The 20,454-nt window shown below is 39.4% G+C and overlaps 1 protein-coding gene across 1 annotated transcript in view; it reads left to right on the top strand.

The window, feature by feature from the left end:
* Positions 1–20,454, top strand: part of MYO16 (myosin XVI) — a 450,985-nt gene that overhangs the window by 220,700 nt on the left and 209,831 nt on the right. The window contains exons 16-19 of the mRNA XM_046664745.1: positions 6,810–6,921; positions 11,272–11,389; positions 12,180–12,251; positions 14,871–15,012. Of these exons, the coding sequence (XP_046520701.1) occupies positions 6,810–6,921; positions 11,272–11,389; positions 12,180–12,251; positions 14,871–15,012 (444 nt within the window). The remainder of the gene's footprint in view (positions 1–6,809; positions 6,922–11,271; positions 11,390–12,179; positions 12,252–14,870; positions 15,013–20,454) is intronic.

Below are 20,454 nucleotides of genomic sequence, written 5' to 3'. Positions count from 1 at the left end.
ATTTGAAACATAACTTTGTATAGTTGATAACAGTGTTATCAAAATTTCTAAAAAATTGGACTACCTGATTTCTACAGTGTTTTTGTCCATTTTTTGTTAATGAAACCTAAGAACATTCAATGAAGGCTGACTTTCCATAGAGGCAGAAACGCAAGCTTTTCAGGTATCTTCAGAAAAACAGGTTGACTTGGTTCTTTTCCTTTGTAGAATATTTCTTCTACTTCCAGAAATCAGGATGGATATAACTGTCCAGTTATATGACTAAATTTTCTACTTTTTTATATAACTGACCTGCAGAATCAGCTTGAACCTACCTGTTTCAGAGACAATGGAGCTATGCAATAAATAATCCACATTAAGCACATGATAAAAATCAGGGTGTGCTTTTACTGTTTTCATTCATCTTCCTGACTTAATATCTCCTTTCATTTTTTTTCTCCACCGTTGAGCAGAGGAGCCAGCACGCAATTTTACTGACTGGAGATTTATTGAGTTAACGAAATAAATCTTCAGTTTTGCATCATTTAATTTACTTTGCTTCAAATCATTTGCTTCTTTATAGGACTGTAAATAGAATTATCCAGTCCTATCAGAGCTAGATGTGCTGTTATGACTACAGATTTTGATATGTACCAATGTACGTTTGTACATTTGATATTTATGGTAATTCATAAGTCAGAGTAGAAGGTTGATTGGCACATGCACACATGTCCATTATCCTCACACGTGTGTGTGTGTGCACTTCATTTCCTGGAGTGTAAGCATGAGGAGTTGAATCATCGCTGAAATTTACTGATGTAAAATGACACAAGATTTTACCAAAATAAGGTAGCTTGGAGCATAAATATTGTCATCCAATATCAATAGAGGTCATCTAATACAACCTAGTTTCTGATCCTTGAATCTGTTTTTCAACAAACCTGCTTAAATGGCTGTGTAGCCTCAGCTTATCTACTAATGACGGGGAACTTACTATCTTAGAAGCAGTGCATGGCAGGGCCAGCCTGGTGCCATAGTGCCTAAGTTCGTGGACACTCTGCCTCGGTAGCCAGGGTTTGTGGGTTCAGATCCTGAACATGGACCTCCACACCACTCATCAAGCCATGCTGTGGCAGTGTCCCACATACAAAATAGAGGAAGATTGGCACAGATGTTAGCTCAGAGCCAAGCTTCCTCACCAAAAACAAAGCAGTGCGTGGCTATCCATAAAGTTTATTTATTAGAAAATAGTTCCCTTGTATTGTGTTGATACCTACCTCCTGCTAGGTTCTTACAGCATCCTTGGATTTGTGTAAAAACCCTGGTATATAACAAATTCTCATAAAAAGTGGTATTTATAATGATGATGATGATGGTGATGATGACAGTAAGGACAGTATGTATGGATTTACCATTAATGCAGCCTAAATTTACATACTGCCTTTGGTCAGATTAATGTTTGCACAACTAAATTCTTAGGATTTTCCTCACTCATGCTCAGCCTATCTTATTATTGTGCAGTGAGTTGTGGGTTAAGATATGCATTTGTGTCAATTGGATTTCAATTAGGATCTAGACTGTCAAATTCCTTTCTATGCTTCACCATGCAACACCCTGGCTTTCCCTGTGGTCTCAGCCATCCCAGAATTCCATCCTAATGTCAAAGATGCTTCTACACGTCTGGGCCTTTCACTGGAAGCCTCCCCATGGTGACAGAGACCCCTACCCAGAGAGGCAGCATGCACCTGCCAGCATTTCTGCTAGGCTTCCACCGATCTGTGAGCTACTCCACTTCACATCTGTAGTGCAAGCACAGAGTTGAGTCAGAAAAGAGTAAATTAATAGTAAAACAGCCTATGAAATCTTAAAACTTCATGAGACTTTGCATTCTATGTAAAATAGATCTATGTTTAATAATAATTCCACCACTTTATGTCCTCCCCGACATTTTTAAGCAACATTTTTAACTCTAGAAAGAAGCCTGGGGACGCTGTTCGCTCTTCCTCCCCCTCCCATCTCCCCTGCAGGACACTTGTAACTGAGCTTGAGCAGCGCTGGGGGGTGAGGACAGAGAGTGTTGGTGGGGGAATTCCTGGCTTGGAGACCTTAAACAAGCTTCAGTTCCCCTATCCCTTAGAGGGGCACAATCTTCTCACGATCCATGTGAAGTGCTTCTGAAACAGCCAGTCGAGGGTTTGACACGTGATATTAGTTCCCACCGCCTTTCCCTTTGGGTAGAATTAGTCAAATAGTATTCATTCATCTATAACTTTTAACATTATACAGCCTACAGGTTATAGTCTTTTACTCTGTGGTAGAAACAGCATCCAGAGCATTCCCTTGATCTGCCAATCTTTTAAAAATAAATGAGTAATAATTCTTGTTTTGACAAATGACAGTCTCTGACGTTTCTCACTCTGCACATTGAGATATCTGTATGTTGCCAAGTGTTACTGTTCCAAGTTATGCATGAGTTAAAAGAAGACGATTAAATAAACAGATTGAGCTTTAAGTATATGATTTTGAGTCGTAAAAGAGATGGTATAAAAGATGTTGAATATTGAGTTCTAAGATTTGACTACTGGGAATTGTGGGACCATTAATAGGTCACAAAGTTGGAAAGTCAGTCAGATGAAACGTTTGTACAGATTCATCTAGCATGGTTTTCTGGCACTGTTCTGAGGTTATGGGACAACATCAGTGGAGTTTTAGCTAGTCTGCGGGGAAGTCTATAACCGATGGCCCACAATCATTCTTACCCATTTTCAAGTGTAAAAGAGCTATGATCTTTTCTTTTCTTTTTTTGTGTATGATGGTTTTTTTTGTTTTGTTTTATTGCGGTAACATTGGTTTATAATATTATATAAATTTCAAGTGTACATCTTTATTTATTTCAATTTCTGTGTAAATTACATCATGTTCACAACTAAGGACTAATTACTATCCATCACCACACACCTGTGCCTAATCACCCTTCCATCCTCCTCCCTCCCTGATGTTGTCTTTTAGCTATTTATTACTTTGAGAACAGAAAAGCATATTTTATAGTTTAAGACATTCTGCGTTGTTAACAGCATTTGTTATAATTGTTTTAATTTCTCAAAATGTTTCTTTACTTCGTTTGACTTAGTTACTTGATCCAGAGCTCATTAATGACAAAGCACATTGACTACAAGCTCCCCACGGATGCCAGGCATATTCTTTCCAGGAAACACGCATAGTCTATGTGTACACTGCAACCTGAGTGTAGAAAGCATTCCACATACAGTATTCGATTCTCATAAAATTGCCAAAAGCTAGAGATGGAGAATTATTTTACTCCATTTTTACTACATTTTACAGATAATAAAATGAAGGTTTAAATTTCTTCAGAAAGGGTCGAATAGGACTCAACTCTAAGTCTCCAGATTCTGGTTTCAACATTTTACTAGGTATATTTTTCAAGTATTTCTCTGTCCTCATGTGCTGTTTCATTATTAAATGATATCAAGGGGAAAATGAGTACTTTTAAACGCCAAAAAATAAACTTATAGTGCCTTCTTTTTCCTGATACTAACCTTCCCATTTTAAGATACAGTTTGGCTGATAAATAAGAACCATATTTCTAGTGAAATCATCCTAGACACTATTGAACACTGGGAGAAATTTTAAATTTGTATACAAGATAATGAATTCTATTTTTTGGATCATCTTTATGCCAACAAGTTTTCTGGCAAAGAGGAAGATACTCACAACCAATCTTTTTTTTTTTTTTTTTTGAGGAAGATTAGCGCTGAGCTAACTACTGCCAATCTTCCTCTTTTTGCTGAGGAAGACTGGCCCTGAGCTAACATCTGTGCCCATCTTCCTCTTCTTTGTACATTAGACGCCTGCCACAGCATGGCTTTTGCCAAGTGGTGCCATGTCCGCACCTGGGATCTGAACTGGTGAACCCCAAGCCACTGAAGCAGAACGTGCGAACTTAACCGCTGCGCCACCGGGCTGGCCCCCTCACAACCAGTTGTAAAGCACCATTCCTGCCATTAGACAAACTGCCCTTTAAAATCCTCTATTCTGATTGGTTTCCTCCTGGACCGTTACATAATTAACAGCACTGTCTGCAACTACCAGGGTTAATTTCACATGGCTTCTTCTACCCAGAATTTGACTGAAGAAAAAAATGCTATTATATTCATGTTCCCTTATGGAACAGGTCATAGCTGCTATGAATTCTCCACCATAAAGACACCTAAAATGGTGGATGCGGAGGTTTAAAGAAATAGTTGAGGTGGCTATAAGGGGAACTTACCAATTGACACCTTTTTAACAATTCTAAAAGAAACAGTGTATTTTGCATATTTGACTCTGTAATGATAACAGGAGCTAGCTGCTCTTTACAAGATGTTAACTGGCCACTCTCAATGGAATACTAACCTATGTAATGATCATCAAGTAAGTACGAAAGAAAAGATGACGTCAGGAAGAGGGATGGAAAACTTCCATGAGAACCAGAAGAATTGAGAGAGGTTATAATCAATAAGACTTTTTAGTCACTAAAACTTTGTAAATTTTAGGCAAAATGGCCTCTGACCTTCATAACCCAATCTCTTGCTAATATTATTGCCCTTGACCTTTTCCATTTCTTCCACTGCCCCAAATCCTAACTCACCCATCCCACCTCAGGCAGTGGAGGAGCTCTGGTGAAAGAGAAACCACCGCATAAGCTGGTCTCCAGCTCCACCTGGGCCTCTCTAGTGCCAGCTAAACTTCTGATGTCTCCCTGCTGGATGATCATGTCTCCGCCCCACGGAAAACATCTTAGATTCTTATGACTTTCCTCAAGCCAACTTCACCTAGTCATCTAAACCTCAACTGCTTTCTCTCCTAGAAAAACCACAGCCACAGAGCAGTGGTTCCTCTACCCCCAACCCGCAGAGGCTACCAGCCCTTGAACCCATGTGTATGACCTTATCTAGCACCTTCAGCAGTGGGAGGTGCGCCCTGCACTGTACTCTGAATTCCATGCCCTCTTCCTTCCTCAGCAACTTCTTTCTCTTCCAAATCCCCCACATCTTTCATTTTCGTCTTTTCTCCAGTCTTTCTGTGCTTCTACCTCAGTATATAAGCATTCTGAAGTCTCTCCCACTCCCTATCCAGCCTCTCAGCTGCTTCACCTCAGCCCTTCATGGGCAAGATTGAGGAGAAAGAAGGCCCACTTCCAGGCCACCAACTGCAGTCTGTGTCCACCCCACACACCACCCGTTTCCTTCTTTCTATGGTCTCTTTTCTGTTACTATCAATCCTAAAAATGCGTTATTCCTTTGTTTTGATGACTCTAATTTCTTTTAATTTTCCTGCTCCCTTTCCTGAACATTCAATTGTGTCTTCACTCCTAAAATTTTAGTCCCCTTTTGAGTGAGCTCATCCACTTACATGGTTTTAGTCATCTGCACGTTGATGACTTCCAGATCTTATTTTCTAGTCTGTCTGAATTTCAGATTGTTATAGCCAATTATTTCTTGGAACTCCACTTTAACAAGTAATTCAAAGTCAACATGACTAATGTAAAATTTAAGACTTTCTTTCTCAAAAAACATATTCCCCATCTTGAGAACGTTCTGTCATTGAATGAACCTACTATCCATCCTGTTTCCCCAGACAGAATCTTGAAAAGCATCATTAATGTGTCTCTTTTCTCTTCCCTCTGTATTCAATCTGTCCCCTCATCCTGCCAGTTTGGCCTCCTCGATGCCTCTCTCTCTCCTCCTCTTTTCTTCACCACTGCTGGTCTCTCACTGGATCACCTCACACTCTGAGTTGCCTCATCTCTTTCCCGATAATCTTTCATTGGGCTACCAGAATGTTCTTTCTGAAACAGCAGTCTGATCATGACATTTCTTTGTTTCAGCACCATCAGGACTGCCCATCACTTCCAAGACATAAATTACACTCTTTTGCAAGATATTAAAAACTCTAGCTTCTTCTCCAACTTCATCAATCTTTGCTCCTCTCACCTTAGTCTCTAATTTTGCTGACATACCTGCGTTCCCCATACTCATCATGCACACTCAATCCTGTGTGCTTTTCTATGTGTTGCTAGTTATTCCAGGGACACCATTAAGTCCTGCATTTGCTTGGCAAATTCTTACGTAAGTGTCAAGTCTTGGAACAGATGCCTCTCCTCTCCCACAGACTTTGCTTATCACCCACCGTGGGTCCGGTCCCCTTCCTGCACACTTCCAAACACCTAGCGTGCATCTTTCCTATTCTACTTCCATAGTGTACTCTAGCCCCATCTTCTCTTGTCTCTGCCCCTGGGTACGTTATTTTGTTCCTGTTGAGCTTCCAAGGATGAGTCTGGTACCTTTATATCCTCAGCTGCAGTATTGTGTATTTGGTAGGTGATTCCTACCTGTTTAAATGTAAGGAACAAATCAATGAATTAATCAACTACCTCATAATTAAAAGATATTGACAAGAAGAAATAATAAATTACTCTAAATTAAAAATCTTTAATACAAATATTAATTTCAAAGCATATGATAGGACCCGCCAAATTTCTGTATGAAATATGTAAAGCATTGTGAGTTTCTCCTTTCGGTAGGAAGAGTACAGCTAAGGTGAGAACCAAGTAAAACAGTATAAATATGTTCTGGTACAACAAGAACTTTTTTTTTTTCCTTCCTGAAACATCACGTGACATTATGTACCAAAGCCTCATAAACACATGAGTACACAATGTCCAGGTGATTTCCATTATTCTGGAGACCAAATACGGCTGAAGTGATTTTTAACCACTGGAGTTTGACTTCAAGCCAAGCCATAATGCCTTGTGTTTGTTATCCTAACAGGTATTTGAACCAGACCCTACGAGAAGATCTGTCAACAGCAGAGCATTCTCTGAACAGGGAGAAATTCACTGTTTTGAAACAAGCTCTGAATGTAGTTGGCTTCAGTAACTTGGTGAGTCATATCGTAAACATTTCACTGAGAAAACCAACCTTCTACAAATTTATAAAAGTTACTCATTCAAAAACATTTACTGAGTTGCTATTAAATTCTGGAAATTGTTGCAAACACTCATGATTCAGCAGAGAATAAACCCCAATCTCTGCCTCCTAGAGTTTATATTCTAGTGGGGGAGACAGACAGAAACATGGGCTCAGGATCACAGATACTACAAAGACAAATAGACAGGGACGAGAGGAGAGGCCACTGTTTTCAAGACGGTGGTCAAGGAGACCTTTGCCCAAAATGAACCATGTGAGCAAAACAGATCAAAGAACTTCACATAGACTAACTCAAGGGAAGACTGGCAAATCTGAAGGAACTGTTTACTGCTAAGAATCACTTTGAAAAGTAATCTACTCACTTTATTAAAATGTCTTCCTGAACAATATAAAGCTTTTTTTGTCCTTAAAAAATCACCAAATACCTGCAAGCATTATGAGGCCGAAAAGTATAATTTAAAATATTTAAACCTCTGCTGTCCAGGAGAAATCTCTGTGATCATAGAAATGTTCAGGGTCTGTGCTGTATGATATAAAAGCCACTAGCAACATGTGGCTACTGGGGACTCGAAATGTGGTTAGTGAGACTGCAGAAATGGATTTTTAATTTTTCTTAGTTTTAATTAATTTGAATTTAAATAGTCTTGTGTGGTCAATGGTTACTGAATTGAACAGCACAGATCCAGTGAATAAGAGACGTGAAATGATCGAAGCCTTGAGACCTCTCAGAATTCCCACAAATCTCTCTTTTGCTTATGCATTCTCTCTTCCCCCCATTCCATATGGTGTCATTTTGAATTACAGCCAGTTGCTCATTAGCAATTAACATAAGATCACGTGGATAGCTGTGGTATACCAGTAGTTCAGGAACTCTGATTTAGTCAAAGATTTCAATATGCTCTGTTTCTTTTTCTTAAACCAATAAGTTGATGAATTTGGGTCTTTCTTTTTTCCCTTGCCCACGTAGATAAAGCTAATGGGACAGCAACTGGGTGGGAGTGGATGGGAAGGTGGCAGGAGGGGTAAGAAGATGGGGCCTCACCCTAAATGACGTAGATGTGGGCATTTTGCTCCACTCCACCCTCGCCCCATTGAGAGTGGAGTTCTAGGAATGTGCAATCATATGGTATCTTGTTTTCTTTCTTTCTTTTTTTTTTGTTCTGATTATCCAATTTTTGTCTTTTACTAACACTTAGCCATGTGAACTTTTCTGTCTTTGCACTTGCTACTCTTGTCCTTTTTGTCATTTTTTTCCCCCTTTCTCCATGCCTGAAATTTCTGTTTCCTTAGGAAACTGGGATACAGCGTTGGGTAGGAACCATTCTACCAAAGGACCAGTTGCTTGGAAACAGGGTTTTAAAAATCCATGATTGACCTGAAAGGCAGGGTGAGCAAAGTATACCTTCCACCTGAGGTATCTAATAGAGAAGCTAACAGCCTTTTTGGTGAAAGAAATATGTGCATTCTAACAAAAGACGTGGGGGTCGTCACTTCATCTTGATCCTTTGGGGTGACTGGATGGTGAAATCTAGTCCGTTCAGGAGGGGTAGATCGTGTCCAATAAGAGTGGAAGGAAGGTATTTCTGGGCTGGTGAGGCCCTTGAATCAAGACCTGGAAGTGATCGTTGTCCTGGGAGGTCTGTCTATAAGGTGCCTCCACCGCTGCCCTCCCATCACCACCACCAGCAAGACGGTGGGGGATTGTTGCTCAGGAGACACAGAAGAGCAGCCCCTGCCTTCTGCCCACAGAGCAAGGTATTTTCACCTCTGTCATGGTATTCACCCATTATAATTCACATGATGGCTAGTTTTCACTGTTCTGTGTCCACACTGCACTGTAAGATCCTTGAGAATGGAACCAAGCCCCCTCTGTGTATCCAGAAGTGCCTATGCCTACCTCACAGGACGCTGGAAAAGTTCATGAGGAGTTACTGGATTTAGTTAAAAGGGGGAAAACTTGTCAAGTAGTGGAAGAGATAAAATGTTATTCAAACAAGCATAAATGAGGAAAATTTGAAGCACTAATTTATGATTTAGGGGTTACCCAAAACATTTTTAAGAAATGCCCAAATCATGGAATATTATACCTGAAATTACTTAGAGATCATCTTTTTCAATGCTCTCATTTTAAAGATAATAAAATCATACCTCATGATGAAAACTAGAGATTCTGCAGGAAATTCATGGACGTCCCAATGACTAGATTGTTTCAACAGGATATTTATAAAGCAAATAAGTGTTGTTCTCAGTGAAACTCCACAGGCAGGAACTTCTTTTTATTCCCAAATTATGGATTAGGAAAATGAGAATTTAAAAGGTTATGTCACTTGCCCCATATTAAACATAATCAATTTTACTACTGATATCATCACACTAAATATTTGTTACTCTAGAGAAGTATATTTTTTAACTTACAACTTTTTCTTGACTTTCTTTCTTGCCACAAAATGACTGTCCAAAACTAAATTTAAGGTCTAATTTCTTTCTTTTTTAAAAAGTATTTCACTAAGGTCATATTAGCTTATAAATTTGGCTTGTAAATTTCAGGTGTACATTATTATATATCAGTTCCTGTGTAGATTGCATCACGTTCACCACCAATAGTCTAGTTTTCATCTGTCGCCATATATGTGTGCCCCTTTACCCCTTTCACCCTCCCCTGAACCCCTTCCCCTCTGGTAACAACCAATCTGTTCTACCTATGGGAGAACAAATGTGTGTGTTTTTTTGTCTATCTTCCACATATGAGTGAAATCCTATGGTATTTGTCTTTCTCCATCTGACTTATTTTGCTTAGCATAATACCTTCAAGGTCCATCCATGTTGTCACAAATGGCACAATGTTGTCTTTTTTATGGCTGAGTAGTATTCCATTGTGTGTGTGTGTGTATATACACACACATATATACACACATATATATATTGTATTGTATATTGTATATATACATTGTGTGTGTGTGTGTGTGTACACACCACATCTTTATCCATTCATCTGTTGATGGGCACTTGGGTTGCTTCCACATCTTTGCTATTGTGAATAATGCAGCAATGAACAAAGGGATGCCTGTATCTTTTTGAATTATTGATTTCATGTTCTTTGGATAAATACCCAGTAGCAGAATAGATGGGTCATATGGTATTTGTATTTTTAATTTTTTGAGAAGCCTTCATACTGTTTTCATAGTGGCTATACCAGTTTTCATTCCCACCAACAGTGTATGTGGTTTCCCTTTTCTTTACAACCTCTCCAAATTTTGTTATTTCTTGTCGTGTTAATTATAGCCATTCTGATGGGTATGAGGTGATATCTCATTGTAGTTTTGATTTGCATTTCCCTAATAGTGATGTTGAACATCTTTTCATCTGCCTGTTGGCCATCTCTGTATCTTCTTTGGAAAAATGTCTGTTCATACCTTGTGCCCACTTTTTGATTGGGATGTTCAACTTTTTGTTGTTGAGTTGTATGAGTTCTTTATATATTTTGGAAATTAGCCCCTTGTTGGATATATGATTTTCAAATACTTTCTCCAAGTTGGTGGGCTGTCTTATCATTTTGTTGATGGTTTCCTTTGCTGTGCAGAAGCTTCTAATTTCTTTCTTTATGCAGCATTCCAGATTCTCCAATATCCCTTCAGCAAACATCCTCATACTTCCTGCTACTTTTTCTCAAATATAGCTCTTACCAATAGCTATTTTTTCTGTTTTCCTTAAAATACCTTTAAAAAGTAGTTAGCATCTTGTTTATCTAGGCATAGTTGTTTCTATTCTGCCTCCCTTAATTTGTCAGCAGAAGTGAAAAATTCTATAATCATAGCTTGGGTTTATCTCCTGAGAGAGATAACTGGAAGATGGAAACCATCACATACATTCTCAGGTGAGGCAGACACGGTGGCTGTGAGGAGCTTCCATTTGCAGTTCTGTATCACGCCTGGGAGGACACACGTGAAGTCGGACCTCGCAGGTGACATCCAGGCAGTCAGACCATCATCACACAATGACTCATTTTTCATTATGATGCTTATCTAGAAACTAGTAATTTCTATCAGAGCATCGCTTCCTTATATTCTTTTGTTTAAGGAACAGAACAATTGATTTAGAGGAAGTGTGCATTGAATTATGAGATTTTGATTTTGAGCTGGAGATTGGTAGTTCTCTTTTTGAACATTTGGGATCTGCAAAATCACAGCCTCACTACTAGGGTCCACATCAGTTTTTTAACCTCCTTTTAGGTTTTTAAAGGATTTGTCTTTTAATCTTGCTTGTAAGCAATCGTAGTCATTTTCTCTATTTGTAAAATGCGTAGGAGGTGGAGAATCTGTTTGTGATTCTAGCAGCCATATTACACATCGGAGACATTCGGTTCACCTCTCTGACTGAGGCAGACTCCGCGTTCGTCTCTGACCTCCAGCTTCTGGAACAAGGTCAGTGGAACAGACCTTCTAACATTCATCTCACGGATGTGCAGTTTTGCAGACGTGTCAGTAGATGGAGACACAGTACAGAAAAGCCAGGTGGAATAAACTTCCACCGTAGAAATCAGCGAGGGCGGTGGCGAAAAGAGGACTGTATCCAATTTGTTCTTCTTTCTTTCTTACAAATGGTTATGGGAATGAATAACAAGATGTCATTTATGCTCTCATGCTGCCCACCACATTGACAGCACTGATTCTTCAGCACATCGTTGGGTTTATTTGCACTGTTCTGAGTGTTCTCTACCCCCACCCCTGCCATCCAGTATATTTTGGGGGCATGTTAATAGCTGAACGTTTGAAACAGAATGTAATTACTTCCCTTCAAAGATCTTGCCAAAAATCTCTCTCTTCTTTGAAGTTGTTTTGTTAGTCACTACCAGATTTTTTCAAAGTACCTTAAAATCACAGATTGTCAATGACCAGCGTATCTTCACCTCATATCAAAGTAATTTAACAAAGGACTGGGAAAAAACATTCAGGGCCATGTGTCAGGGCACGGAGGGAAAAATAATCCTCTTGTTACTTAATGCAGGAGCCCCACGAGCTCATTAACATTTTAATGACTATAAGCTGTTTCTCTAGTTGAATTCGACAATTAAGGTGGTCGTTTAGTTTTCTTTAATACACACATTTTCTAATGAGTCTATATAAACTTATACATTATAACCATAAACTACAGTGTTCTCGCTGTCAAAAAATAGGTACTAACTTTACATTTTCAATGCTGCTTTAAATTTAGTGGCTGGATGGTTACAAGTATCAACTGATGAATTGGTGTCTGCTTTGACAACTGATATCCAATATTTTAAAGGTAAGTGTTTCTATACTCTGAGTTTCATCTTTGTGCAATTGTGGTCTTCTTTGAAATATGGAAAGTAAATATAACCTTGCCTTTCCCCACCTAGAGAAACTGGTTCTACGAATTGGATGCTAAATGAGAAAAGCATTATGAACCTATTTGGTTACTTGATATGACTCTGTACTGTAAACTCTTTACACTCTATAGAGACCATTTTGATTAACTGGTCACCTTTTCTAGCTAATCAGTCATTTTAGACAAATAAAGTCATCAATCCAAGAGGATTTATTCAATTAAAACATTGGTTCCATTGCCTATGTGGCGCCATGCTGCCCTCCCCAATGAAAAGCATCCTTTTCCTCTGCCTCATCAGTCATAGTAATAGCTTCCGTTTATTGAGCACTTATGAACTGACGGGAATTGTGCCAAGTGCATAAATGTTGGAATTTTTAAATTCTTACAAATCGCTATGAAGTGGGCATAACTATTTCCATTTTAACAAATGAGAAAACTAAGTTTAAAAGAGGTTAAGTAACTTTGAATGTCAGATCACTAGTAAATGGCATGTTTGGAAGTAGAATCTAATGCTATCTGGCGCCCGAGGTGAATCCTAAGTTATACACATCTCTGTTCACTGGGCAAGCAGAGTGGTTTTCCTCCGTGCTCTTTGGTTATTCTCCTTAAATCACTGCCTCACCAACCTTCTTCGTTACTGTGATTTTGAGGACACACTGTCCATCTGATCTTTCTTCTCTCCATCACCACTGTTCTTGCCTATGTTTCTATTGGACCTACTTGCAGGTATTTAGGTGCGTGGCTTAGCATTTCTGCCTCATGTTTAGACTTCTCTTCTCTGACCAGATTTCATGAATCCCTGATTATCTCCACTCGGCTGCCCAAAAGTCATTCTTTTTTTTTTTTTTTTTTTTGAGGAAGATGGGCCCTGAGCTAACATCTGTGCCCATCTTCCTCCACTTTATATGTGGCATGCCTGCCACAGCATGGTTTCATAAGCAGTGCATAGGTCCATGCTGTGGATCTGAACCGGGGAACCCTGGGCTGCCGAAGCGGAGTACGTGAGCTTAACCCCTATGCCACCAGGCCAGCCCCCAAAGTCATTTTTGACGCCTCTTGCTTCTCCTCCTCTGAGTACATCAGACACATGTCAGCTCTCCTCCATTCCTATCTCTGATTCTTACTGCCTTCTCTTCATTTCCATTGCCACTGCCTTAATTTATCATTCCTCCCTTAGATTATGGCAAGAACATCCTTGGTAATCTTTTGTCTGGCCTTATCTCATTTTACCTTTTTATAACACTGCTTGAGGAATAATCTTTCTGAGTGCAAATGTGATTTTCATCCATGGATAACAATCTTTCAAAGATACTCCAACTTTTTTAGAGTAAATCTCATCCCTTCAGGGTCACATAAGGGGTCCTTTATTAATATTCAGGCCATAACTAACTTTTCTGCTTCATTCTTAGCCATTTTCCTACCACTGCCCTTGCATCCAACCACATTAAGTTTCTTGAGGTTCTCCAAATGCATTATGATTTCTCATGACTCTTTAAAGAAAAATTGAACTCACCATTAATATCTGTAATTTAACCCATGCGGGTCTTTTTGTTTACCCTGTCCTGCTCTGCTTCCTCATCCGCCATGTTGGTGACCCATCAAAACCCTTCGATCATGTTCACTCTAGAGACCTCAATTCATAATATCATAGACGGTGCACCTGCTTTCACTGCCACCCTGTGTTGATCCAGATGGCCTTGAACTTATAACTCCCTGACTCTTCATTACCTGCTGCTTTGGTTTTTTCCTTTTCTCTCAGCCTGTCTCAGAAGCGGTTCTTCCTGACCTGTGCCTCCACTGAAGGACAGCTTACTCGACCCTCATTTCACATGCTCATCGTCCTATAACTTGACTCCCTGCTCAGCCTGAGTTGCAATGGTTGGCCAGGTCAGCCAGTGCCACAGAATATGAATAGCAGTTTCCCATTTCCTCTTGACTCTCTAGCATAAATGCTGTCATAGGCTCAACTCCAAATCATCCTCACTTGTTTTTTTTTTTTCTTGGTTTCTTCTCTAGTCTATTCTCTTCTAAAAATCTTATCATTCAAGAATTCAATCACCATCTCTTTGAGAATGACATAAAAATTTCCACCTTAGGGCTCAATCTTGTTCCCAAACTCCTGACTCGCATTTTGGTTAGCTAAATCATTTCCTTGAAAATATTTAAAATATGACTAATTTTCCAGATGGCCAGGTTTACCCAGTGCCTTGGGGATGATTCAATATCCAAGCCAGTGAGCTGTTATCAGAACACTTATTAGGAGGAGCCTGCAAAGAATCGGCTCCCTAACTGAAAGGAAATTACACAGCCTGCATCGAGGTCAAAAGCTATGGTCAACATTTGTAGCAAATAAGATTGCAATGTATACGACACTCATTTTACAGAAACATGTTATGTGATGACTGACAGAGACCTCATTTATTAGAGCCATAATATATTTTTTAACATCTTTTGATCTATACAGAGGTATGAGGGATAAGTAGAAGATATAGTTTCGTTTGCTTCTAAATGAAGGAAACCTTGTTCTTATGCCGCCTCTCCTTTCTACTATTTCAGGAGACACGATCATTCGGCGACATACTATAGAGATGGCTGAATTTTACCGGGATCTCCTGGCCAAGTCCCTGTACAGTCGTTTGTTTAGCTTTTTGGTGAATACCATGAATTGCTGCCTCCACGGTCAAGACGAGCACAGCAGGTAGGTTGATGCCTGGTCCTCAGTGTTATTCCTTCATGGCCAACTTAAAAGGCTCACTCTTAAGGATGCTTCATAGTACAGACTGACCCATAAGTTAAACCAGCATTACAACATTTTATTTTAACAAGGTGATTTTACTTGAGAGTTTTATTGACTATTTTTGAGAGATTTAATCCCCTCCTACACACACACACACACACACACACACACTGATGAATTAATCAAATCGTCTCTCATGTATATATATATATATATGGCTCCTGGAGTACCAAGAAGTATAAGAAATTTATAAATCTAGGAAGAAGGCAGTCCAAGAATAGCTAAAGCATTTAAGTTTGTTGAGAAGCCCATGTCTTTCTCAGAACCAATTTGATGATTTTTTTCGGATGGTAATTCTTTCTGTTTTCTTCACCTATTTTGTGGATTATTGACAAAGGGTCTCTATGGTAATCATTTTGACTCATGGCCTTAATCATCTTTAAGCAGTAGCTTTTCAGGGCCATTTGATCATCTAAAGATTATAGATCTCTGTAGCATCTTATCAATGGAAAACTTCATTAGTATTCTTGTCGCTAATAATGACCTTGAGCAAGCCATTGAAAGCAAAATTGCATCCAGAAGTCTTCACACGTATGCTTGTCTTTGAATAAAACCTTTTGAGAATTTCTTTGTTGTCCATATAGACTTCTTCAACAAATTCCTGAAAATTACTGCCTTTAGAAGTTTCTTGGAAAACATTAGAACTAACAAGTATTAATGGGAAAGTTTTTAAATAAATATAGACATCTCAGAAGATTTCAAGGACAAAGAGATACTAAAATTCTCGTTAAAATATACACATATAAAATCCCACAGCACATTGATCAGCATATTCCATATAGAGTCTGTGATTCGAGGGTAGGTATATCATCACCTGTATTTTAGCAGATATACCTTAGTATTTGATATGGGGAGGATTCTTGATTTTATTTCTTATTATCAATTAATTTGTGATTTTCTTTTAAATATGAAGAATATTCACAGAATGATACTAATATGATAAATCTACCAAATTAATCTTGTATAAACTATTGGCTGATCTGCTGAAGTAGACTGAAAAAATTATATAAATCTAGCTGCACACAGAAACTTTTAGAAAATTTCCATTTGACATTTAAATCTTACAGAGCCTTAAATTTATATATGTGAAAAAACTTGTGCCTAGTCTAGATTTTTGACTAAACGCACACATAGAAAAAAATACAAACATAAACCTTGGAAAACACATTCTTTCCCTTTCAGCAGGAATATTGCCACTGTGTCAATGTGTACATTTATGATGTTAGTCTCATCTTTTAAAATTCTTTACTAAGTAAATGAATAAGGATAGGTATTAGTGGGAAATTAGAAGTGAATTAATGTATTATATGTTTAACTTCTGAGAGACAGTATTCTTATTTGAATTGTAACTCCCATTTTTTTCCTTTCTATTTCTCCCATGGGTCACCCAAACCTGAATTTAAATCCCGAAATAATGCAAAGAAAGGTTATGTTTGCAATATTTCTAACTCATTGAAATTCATGGAAAGCTTAAGGTTTTTCAGATTTACAGACCCATTTCCTAAGTCACAGAAAGGTCTCAAAATTTGGATAAACTTGGAATGGGCTTTCATTGCCTATGAATCCTTAATTTTTTTGAAATGTAATCATGTCAAAAAATATTATATAAAAAATATATATCCCCATGCTTAAGTTCAGCAAGCACTCAATGTTGATGGGAAATATTTTCCACATTATTTTTTTTGTATATTTTGCATGAGAGAATAAATGTGAATAAGATATACACTAACAAGTTATAAAGGGAAAACAAGTGAAATTGAAGCAGAGGAAATATTTGTTCTTGTAATGCTGTATTCATTTCCTGGATTTAAAAAGATCCTATTTTTTCTACCTAGATTCCAAATAGGTCACTTCTAGATGAAAATCTTGGCATATAATGCAGGAGAAGCTGAAGATTAGTTAATTAAGATGAGCAAAAGCGGTAGCCATGATTGCCTGGCCGAAGTCGAGTCAGTAAGGGTAATGAGCGGACCTCTACCAGCCTGTTGGCTGCCATGGTCGTGATTTCTGTGCAGGCTGCCTGCACTGATGCCGCAGGCTGGGGACTAACTGGCCAGGCAGCTTTTATTCCAGGGCCACATTTAGTGCAGAAATTGAAACACACTCAAACTTTATTTATGAGGCTTAGTTGAGAATGATTTGGTCCAACTCGGTAAAAGGAATAATGATAATAATAATAATATAATGCCTTCTATTTGTTTAAAACTTCATTGTTCTCAAAGTGTATGCATATTAATTACCTTCAGAAGAAATCCTGTTGAACAGCTAAAAAGACACATTTTCTTGTTGAAGAAACAATGGCTCTAGGAAATTGGGATGCGTGGACCACAGCCTGCTTCTTCAGTCCCCCTTCCAATGCTCTTCCCTTTGAGAATCTCTATAATAATCAGAGTTTTAGTGTTTTAACTATTTTCTGAGACTTTTCTGACTCCTAAAGAAAAGGTTATTTTATATCTTTTAACTTTGTATCAGAATGTGATCATTGTAAGACATTAGAATCCACTGTAAGGCCAGCACAGTTGTGCTCTTTCTGGCCTCACCCTGTTCTCCCCACCCTGACAGACCGCCAGCTGCCTCCACGCTCCCTGGGTCTGTCACCTGCTTGCCAGCTCCTCCCCTCGGTCGCTGCCGTTCCCTACCTGCTGCTTCCAATACCCACGTGTTCAAATTTACTCAGGGCTTTCATGGTCTTTTGGGGGGATTCCCTAATAACACTCACTTTCATGTCTAATTCTTAATCAACTGAGAAATAAGACTGTGGGGTAAGGCCTATGGGAGCCCAGACACCAGTTCCCTGAGTGATCCAGCAGACACGACAGGACATGGCTCTCCTGGGAGGAGCTGCCTCTGACCACGGCGCCCACAGTTAGACTGACTTGCCCGTGTCCCCATGGGCACGCGGGTGGGCAGGGCCCGAGCACGGCCGGGAGGAGCAGGGCCGCCTCGGCTCCGTGAGGGGCCAGCGAAGGGCAGCTCTGAGCCAGCCTGCCCTGGTCACCTCCCACACTGTCCAGTGGAATAGGTCACCCCACCGGGGGCCAGGAGAGTTACAACTGGCAGAGCTTCTCTTCATGAAAGGAAACACTGGGCCAGGCGTGAGCATCTCCACCTGACAAATGTGAGTGTTAACGTCCAGTCAGCAGACTTGAAAGATGCGGTAAAGTAGGTGGGCTTTGGGCTTCCTATTCTGAGTTACTCTGGCCTTTTTCCTTAGTGTTGTCAAGAAGATGTCTGCACCTGTCTTGTCAGACCACTAGATATGTGGGATACCCTTGTGGTTTATTCATAACTTGCTACGTGTTCACATTAAACTGATAATATTTAACTATTAAAATCTGATTTTAAATAATATCAAATAACTTCTAAGTTTGATCTTATTTTGGTAGTATTTTTTGGCTCCAACTCCTCTGTGAATTGTCAGCTGACACCCAATGATGAGCATAGGCATAAACATGCTTAGTGTTTAAACCATATGGAGATCCATACGCAGATTCCTGTAGCTTCGTATGTGGGAAATTGACAACCACTAAGGACACTAGGGACATTGACCTTCTATTCCTTTCTTCACTGGCCAGTTTTTACTCAGTGAATCCAGAGGGATGCTGTCCAGGCCCTTCCTGGGGGTATGGCCCTTCTCCCTAAGGAGAAGTCTTTCCTCAGATGCTTCATTCATTGCTGACAGAAGACGTTGTGTTGTGGTCTGCTCGTTCCTTTCAGGAATCACTAAGATGATTGCAGCATTTCTTCTCCTCATTAAGTTAGCCTATTTGATCAGGAAGCAGCAATATCCTGGACTATAGGATTTTCCCTCTTCCTAAGTGAGCTCCATCACCTGTCTGTCCTGTGATAGCAGATACAGTGTAGAAACTGTGGGACTGTCGACTCCTCTCTGTCAAAGCACCTCTCTGTAGCTCTAAATAGGATCCTTTCCAGAGTCTAACTGCTGGGTTCCAGAACATCACCTTAAGAACAAATTTTATGACATAGGGAGGATTCTGACAAAATTTCCTTAATATCTCTACTCTTCCATGGTTTATTTTGCCTCATTATTATAGAAGTCGTTTGTGATATTGGTTGGCTGTTTTTAATATAACATTCAAAGTGGAAAGGCTTGTTCTTAAGTATTTCTTGTTCTTTTCCTTAATAAACTTAACAAACCTTTGAAAAAGGTAATTAGAGACACATTAAATTCACCTTTGATCTGAAAAAGTAGCGTGATGAACAATATCATATTGGCCACAAGAAAAGTGTTTGTTTTTTCGTTGCATCAACCTTCTAACTAGGGTTGTTCACAACTTTTCAAACATGTAGTGGTATTATTACTTATTTTGGAGGAACCACTATATTAAACAGGTGCGATTTTCGGTATGAGGAAAACACGTTTTTCTGTCTCACTTTCCTTTAAAATTTGTTCAGTGAGGATAATATTTTTCTGGCCCTGAGAAAAAACATAGATTGGTCCCAAGACTTTTCTACTCTCTTTTAAATAAATTACAATTCTATGAATCTGTACATCCCCAAATATCTGGTATTTGAACAGAAATTGTCCAATGGTGAGCATTCTCCTCTCTCCCTCGCAGTTAGGCCTGTGGTGGCAGCGGACTGCCTTCCAGGAAGCGAATGAGATGGGCTTCTGCACCCAGCCTGTAGGCTGTGCCTTCAGCTCCCGTGGGAAGTGGGGGCAGGAGCAAGGAAGGGAGGGATATCTTGGCTTGCTGATATCTGGGGGCTTCCCTAGAGAGGAAGATAGCTGTCTCTGACCCTTCTGTTGGCTTCCTCATGGATTCCCTCTGCTGGACCCCACCTCCTGCAGCCCTTGAGATGTGAGAAGGGGGTTCCTTCCTGCATTCATTGCCCCCTCCTTTGCCTGTGGCTCAGGGCAGTCCATTAGACATGGGCTCCCGCCACAGGTAGCTTGAGTCCCCACACCCTCCCAGGTGTGCCTCTTGGCCAGGATTCTCTGGGTTAAGGGCAAGAAGGATTTGGGAATGGACAGAGACTTGAGGGGTCGCAGACATTTCAGTTACCCACTTTTTATAATTGTTCAACAAATGATACGCTCTAAACTGCATTTGACTTTTATAAAGGATATTATCTGTGTGATTCTGAAATGAGATAAATGGTTGGAGATTCTTAGTAAAATGTAATGAATAATACCTTAAGTTTTCTAAAAAAATGATAAATAATTTTACAACCTCTAAAATTGGACCTGTTTCATAATGCAATGCTTATATCCCCAAGATTGAATTATGAATGTTAAATTTAAAATTATTATCTTTTCCTGAATTGACGCCTTCATCAGAATTTTGGTGCAAGCTTCACTACTGCAGAGCACCCACAGGT

This window comes from Equus quagga, chromosome 6, assembly GCF_021613505.1.
Source record: "Equus quagga isolate Etosha38 chromosome 6, UCLA_HA_Equagga_1.0, whole genome shotgun sequence".
Lineage (NCBI taxonomy): Eukaryota > Metazoa > Chordata > Mammalia > Perissodactyla > Equidae > Equus > Equus quagga.
Note: the sequence above shows the minus strand (reverse complement) of the source record. Positions and strands in the feature narration are given on the sequence as shown.